The sequence below is a fragment of the Populus euphratica genome, unplaced genomic scaffold (genome assembly GCF_000495115.2).
Source record: "Populus euphratica unplaced genomic scaffold, PopEup_1.0 scaffold106.1, whole genome shotgun sequence".
Lineage (NCBI taxonomy): Eukaryota > Viridiplantae > Streptophyta > Magnoliopsida > Malpighiales > Salicaceae > Populus > Populus euphratica.
The window spans coordinates 315,381-322,258 of NW_011499991.1; the positions used below are offsets into that span (position 1 = coordinate 315,381).

At 38.5% G+C, this 6,878-nt stretch overlaps 1 protein-coding gene across 1 annotated transcript; it reads left to right on the forward strand.

The window, feature by feature from the left end:
• Positions 1-301: 301 nt before the first annotated feature.
• On the forward strand, positions 302-2,286 carry LOC105140379 (anthocyanidin 3-O-glucosyltransferase 7-like). Its single transcript, XM_011047179.1, has 2 exons — positions 302-935; positions 1,342-2,286. Exons 1-2 carry the CDS (start codon positions 452-454, stop codon positions 2,217-2,219), a joined length of 1,362 nt encoding a protein of 453 aa, XP_011045481.1. The 5' UTR covers positions 302-451; the 3' UTR covers positions 2,220-2,286.
• The last annotated feature ends 4,592 nt before the right edge of the window (positions 2,287-6,878 follow it).

The window sequence follows — 6,878 nt, forward strand, 5'->3', positions numbered from 1 at the left end:
ATGGGGATGTCAACCTCATCAGAAAGACGAGCAGATGCAAAACAGTCTCTCCTGCTGCTGCATTTTGTACACGTAAGTCTTGGTAGATTTTGATTCTTATCGTGGTAGATTTTGCGATTACAGTTTAAAAAAATAAATAAAAAGAATAATAAATAACATTTAAGCTTATAATATGCTTCCACGTTAGCTGCCATTTCTAACAAATGACCACCTACCAAGCTGCAATGGGGATGACGACATCATCAGAAACATGGGTGGATGCAAAAGCCTCTCCTGCTGCTGCCTTTCTGTACAATAAATGTAATTACCGTTCAGACAACCTACTCCCTTGTTTGTATCTGCATACATTGTACATGATTAGACGCCCATTTATACCTCCAACCAACATAGCCACTCACAGGAGTGAACTCTACACGCCATCTCTCTCTGTGTCCCTCAACTACTCCTAACAATGTCCGATCATGTAGCAGTCTTCGCCTTCCCTTTCGGAACCCATGCCGCTCCATTACTCGCCATCATCCACCGCCTAGCCACTGCCTCTCCAAGCACACACTTCTCCTTCTTCAGCACCCAACAATCCAACAGTTCCATCTTCTCCATTTACAAGAAAAAGATGACTATTATGCAGCCCAACATCAAAGCATACGAAGTGTGGGATGGTGCCCCCGAGGGCTACGTGTTTTCTGGGAATCCCCAGGAGCACATTGAGGTGTTCATGAAGTCAGCTCGTGAGAGCTTCAAGAAGGCCATGGAGGTAGCCGTGTCGGAGACGGGGAGAAAGGTGAGTTGTCTGGTGAGTGATGCATTCTTTTGGTTCGCTTGTGAGATGGCGGAGGAGATTGGGGTGGGTTGGCTGCCCTTTTGGACCGCAGGACCTAACGCACTTTCTGCTCATGTTTACACTGATCTCATCAGGGAGACTTTTGGAGATGGAGGTACACAGTCACTTAGTAGTTATAATTAAATTAATTTTCTTGCCAAAATTTGTTAGATTAATATAAAATTATATTTCATGATCTCACCTTATTTTTTTTAATTAAAACAACTTTTTAATATAATATTTAAAATATCAAAATAAATAGTTTTGTTCATCGCCCGCTTGTTCATATATCAATAACCCGATATTTTTATCGGGACAATTCTCTTTTTATTTTTTTTTACCGAAACTTGGCAAGGTCTATATACCTAATCACCCGGGTCTCTAGATTTAAAATAGTGATAATTTGTCACCTTAATTGGAATCAAATTAAGAACATTGGAAATAGGTACAAAAGCAAAGGGATAATTAATATTGATCTCAATTTCTTGGGAGAGATTAACAATGTCTTTGTGTAAATATAGGTATGGCAGGGCGTGAAGATGAAACGATAAGTTTAATTCAAGGAAAGTCCAAGATTCGAATTTGTGATTTGCCAGAAGGTGTACTCTTTGGAAATACAGAATCATTCTTTTCAAACATGCTACATAAAATGGGAAAAGCGTTACCGCAAGCAGCTGCAGTCTTCATTAACTCCTTTGAAGAGCTAGATCCTGGCACCACAGAGGACTTGAAGTCTAGATTCAAAAAATTTCTCAACATCGGACCCTCCCATTTGATTTTATCACCACCACCCGTGGAAGACACATATGGTTGCATGACATGGCTTGACAAGCAAAAACTTGCTTCGGTAGCATACGTTAGCTTTGGCTCCGTCACAACACCACCACCACATGAACTTGTGGCACTAGCTGAGGCCCTTGAAACAAGTGAGACGCCATTTATTTGGTCACTTAAGGACAACTCAAAGGTACATTTGCCCCATGGATTCTTGGACAGAACCACCTCACAGGGACTTGTGGTACCATGGAGTCCTCAATTGGAAGTTTTGGCACATCGAGCAGTTGGGGTGTTTGTAACTCATTGTGGATGGAATTCATTGCTTGAGAGTATAGCCGGAGGAGTGCCTATGATTTGTAGGCCCTTTTTTGGCGATCAAAGGCTCAATGGACGCATGATAGAGGATGTGTGGGAGATTGGTCTCAAAGTTGAGGATGGAGTCTTTACAAAGCACGGGGTGTTAAATAGTTTGAATAAAATTCTTTCACAAGAGGGGGGGCAGAAAATGAGGGAGAATATGAGAGCACTGAAACAACTCGCAAAGAAAGCCATTGGACCAAATGGGAGCTCTATCAATAATTTTATCGCTTTGTCAAATCTAGTGTTCAATACAAAAATCTAGTTAATATATATCTTTGTAAGAACCATTATTTAATTTTGAGTTCGAGTGTGACATTTTTGAAGTTCAAGTAATAATTTATTTTCTCATATATTTCTCTAAGAAAAAAGGGAAAAGTATCCTCCCATCACCTTTCACTTTTTAACTATGTTGATCCAAAAATACCCCAAAATATATATATCTTCTTTCTATAGATTACTATCATCAGCTAGCTTATATTTATCTTCAATTTGAAATAAAGACCACCTTGATACTCCGTAGTTCAGCCTTCAAAAATAGGCCACCTTGATACTCCGTAGTTCAGCCTTCACAGCATCTTTTTCCTTTAAAAGGCTTTTACAATGGGCACAAGCCCAACCATTCTACAAAAGTCCTCGAAAGAAGGCGTGAGTGAACACCTGTTGGGATGTAGTTGGCCCAAGCTTTGCTGATTGTAGCTAAACAAATCTCTAAAGAGGGAAATAATACCCTCTCATATACATGTAACGGGGGTAGTGATCTGAAAGAGACTCTAAGAGGTTCCTAATATCATTTTGTTGATATACGTATTAGGGAGAGATATCTAGGTAACGTACTTACCAGGTTGTTGGTTAGCCGTGAATTTCACATTTGCGGCGCAAATGTTATTAGAGATATTAGGGTTACGAGGCAACCTCTCTCTCTCCCCTTCGGGTCTCTGGTAAGGACAGGGGAGGAACTTTTACAGGACCCCCCTCTTTTGAACACCTCTAGTAGGAGAAGCAAATGGATCCCTACAAGAGGATCTTCTCTTCTCTCTACTAGAAAACAATGTCAATATAGCATCCTTGGGAATCTTGGGTCTATTAAAGAATATATATTATATAGGAAATATTATAGTCACCATTCTAGTATTGTGTTTTTTACCTTAACTATTGTATATTGCCTTACACATATAAATAAAAAAGGATTGGTTAAACCAAAGATCAAGCCTCCTAATTATTTTCAATTTGGTATCAAAATCTTCTACCATCAGAACTTTTCTCTTCCTCTCCACCTTGCAGCCAACCTTCTCTCTCCCTCTCCTAAACGAACTCTATTGTTGTTGCCGCCGACTTCTCCCTCACCATTGATGGTGTAGCCTAGTCGGCTAGCCATCTATAAGCTGTTGCTAGTGGTGTTCTTCCACAGCAGCAACAATCTTCGCTTGTAAAACATGTCGATGATTCCCCCTCGCATGTTTCTATCGTTTCTCTACACATTATGGGAGCACAAACTCTAGCTATCGTTGCTCTATCTAACACTCACCAAGTTATTTTATTAAAACTTACGAACACAAATTATCTCTTTTGACGAATGCAAATGAAGCCCTATCTTATTGGTCAAGGTGTTTTTCACTTTGTTGACGGCTTACTGCAGTGTCCTCCATCTCACGTTTCTTGTTGTAACTCAATTTTGGTAAATTGGTTCTTAATTTAATTTTAAGGGGTTTAAAATGTAAAATTAAAAGATCAGAGATTTATTTTGATGAAAAATATGATTTGTCAGCTTGCATGAAAACTAGGGACTACAATGTGCTTTTGTAGTTCTATCTTTATCTTTAAGATAATTCTTATATTCAAGATAATGATAGCTGTTTGTTTTCGAATTTGATTCTTAATCAAATTTGAATTTCAAAAAAGAGAATGAGTTTGATTGAGACTTTATTTCTCGCACTATAAATATAGATCTTAGTGTATGCAGAAGGGAGGATGATTAGAAGAAACCCCATGAGGAGACTACAAAAAAACCTTAAAAGAAGAGGCTAAAATGACAAAAATTAAGAGAGACTTCCAAGACAAAAAAGGAAAAAGAGAGAAGGGGGGAGGCGACTAAATCCTACCTTGATCACTACCTCCCCCCTCCTAGGTTTTTCCTTCATCCTCCCCGCTCTCACTCTCCCAGAACAAGAAAAAACCACTAACCATGCCTCCATCTTCTCTTCTCCGCTGCAAGCAAAAAAAGAGAGAACACTTTCACTGTTCTCTTCCCCTCTCTCATTTGGCAGCCAACACTTCTCTCTAGGGTTCCCCGACTTTCTCTTTCCTTTTTAAACAAGAGAAAACTCATATTTGTTTTGCATTCCCCACCTTTTTCTATCTCTTTACCCAGACATCCTTGTAGGAAGGGAGTTCATGGACAGGTGGGTAACCGCAACTCCTTCCTCCTAGATCAACATTAACAAACATCTCCAAAAGCCATCATCGTTTATTGTGATAGTGTTGTACCTTGCCATCTCTTCTTCTCTTGGCCAAATACCAGCTTCCAATTGATAATAGCGACACCCTCTAAAATCCATTTAGCATCGAGAGTTCTTTATCATCACCTTGGGACCTCATCTTTGCACTAGGTGTGACAGAACCAAATAACCCCGTTAGTAGCTCTCCTTCTTCATAGTCCGAACTCAGGACAACAACACTCCTTAGTAGCAATAGTAGGGCTCAGTCATTTCTAGTAACGACAACAATAGACTCTTCATCATTCTGGCTGAAATCAACAGCAATCTTTCCTTCCTAGCAACAATAGTGCTATCTTTAGCAACACAGTAATAGTGGCGGAAGATCTTTCTTTTAGCAGAAAAAATAACACCTTTTTCTCCAACCATTGATAACCATATGATTAACTTCTCAGCCGCAGGTAGCATTAGTTAAGTTCCCCTCTCTAGCCAAGCACCAGCTTTCAACCGGCAAAAATAGCAACTCCAGCACAAACTCCTCTTCCCAGCCCTTGCACCAGGTGAGCCCCTTTTTCATCCTTTTAAGATTAATCGCATTGGCATTGTTGCATACATGTGTGAATTGTTCAGGCATGCATGCAATATTTAGGGAGTCGGTTATTGGCTTGAGCTAGTAACCAGGTTGGGCTGCTAGATCTAGCCCAGCCTATATGGCTGGGTTAGATCCATCTTAAGAAAAAATAAAAAAATAGCTTTTTCTTAAAAAATTCAATTGTTGTAGATTTATTCACTAGCACTAGAGTCAAGAATACCGCACTTTTTGGGTTACATAATATTTATCAACACCAGAGTTGGAAATATTCATAGTCAAATATTCACTGACACTAGAGTTGAAAATATTATAGGATGATCATAGGAACGAAACACAAACAAACCTTTAGCAACTTAAGACAAAACCAATAATGCAGCTTGTCTCAGGTAGGATGCTTAAAGGGTGATAGTATCTTCCCTTTCGCATAAGCAATCCCATACCATAAAATTTCTGTTGACTAGTTAGGGTTTCTAGTGACCATAATACTAGGTGGCGACTCCTTGAACAAGACCGTTTCCCCCAAAGAATAAGATGTCATATATCTATTTTTTTTTCATATCGAGATAATTTTTAATTGGTCGCCGTGATGTCTGGGTGTGACATTGTTTATGGTTTTACTGGTTCTTTCTCCACAATTAGCCCTTCTTTTCTTTGTTAGAAACAACATGATTAATTATTAGTACTTAAAAGTACATTTTTATAGGACAACAACACTCCTTAGTAGCAACAGTAGGGCTCGGTCATTTCTAGTAACGGCAACAATAGAGTCTTCATCATTTTGGCTGAAATCAACAACAATCTTTCCTTCCTAGCAACAGTAGTGCTATCTTTAGCAACACAGTAATAGTGGCGGAAGATCTTTCTTTTAGCAGAAAAAATAACACCTTTTTCTCCAACCATCGACAACCATATGATTAACTTCTCAGCCGCAGGTAGCATTAGTTAAGTTCCCCTCTCTAGCCAAGCACCAGCTTTCAACCGGCAAAAATAGCAACTCCAACACAAACTCCTCTTCCCAGCCCTTGCACCAGGTGAGCCCCTTTTTCATCCTTTTAAGTTTAATTGCATTGGCATTGTTGCATGTATGTGTGAATTGTTCACGCATGCATGCAATATTTAGGGAGTCGGTTATTGGCTTGAGCTAGTAACCAGGTTGGGCTGCTAGATCTAGCCCAGCCTATATGGCTGGGTTAGATCCAGCTTAAGAAAAAATAAAAAAATAGCTTTTTCTTAAAAAAATTAATTGTTGTAGATTTATTCATTAGCACTAGAGTCAAGAATACCATACTTTTTGGGTTATATAATATTTACCAACACTAGAGTTGGAAATATTCGTGGTCAAATGTTCACTGACACTAGAGTTGAAAATATTATAGGGTGTTAATAAGAACAAAACAAAAACAAACCTTTAGCAACTTAAGACAAAACCAATAATGCAGCTTGTCTCAGGTAGGATGCTTAAAGGGTGATAGTATCTTCCCTTTCGCATAAGCAATCCCATACCATAAAATTTCTGTTGACTAGTTAGGGATTCTAGTGATCATAATACTAGGTGGCGACTCTTCGAACAAGACCGTTTTCCCCAAATAACAAGATGTCATATATCTGTTTTTTTTTTTTTCATACCGAGATAATTTTTAATTGGTCGCCGCGATGTCTGGGTGTGACATTTTTTATGGTTCTACTGGTTCTTTCTCCACAATTAGCCATTCTTTTCTTTGTTAGAAACAACATGATCAATTATTAGTACTTAAAAGTACATTTTTATCAAGGTTTTATGTCATCATTTTTGCACTTGAAGTATCAATAACTCCTTAACTAAAGCATGTTTTATAATAATATATCTAATAATATAAGATACCTTTAATTTATGGTAAATGTTCATTTTAAATATAGG

Excerpts from the sequence above, each read along its gene's own strand:
- LOC105140379 (XM_011047179.1), top strand. The coding sequence starts at position 452 with ATGTCCGATCATGTAGCAGTCTTCGCCTTCCCTTTCGGAACCCATGCC. Across the intron at positions 936-1,341 it reads GGAGACTTTTGGAGATGGAG|GTATGGCAGGGCGTGAAGAT; the intron begins GTACACAGTCAC and ends GTGTAAATATAG.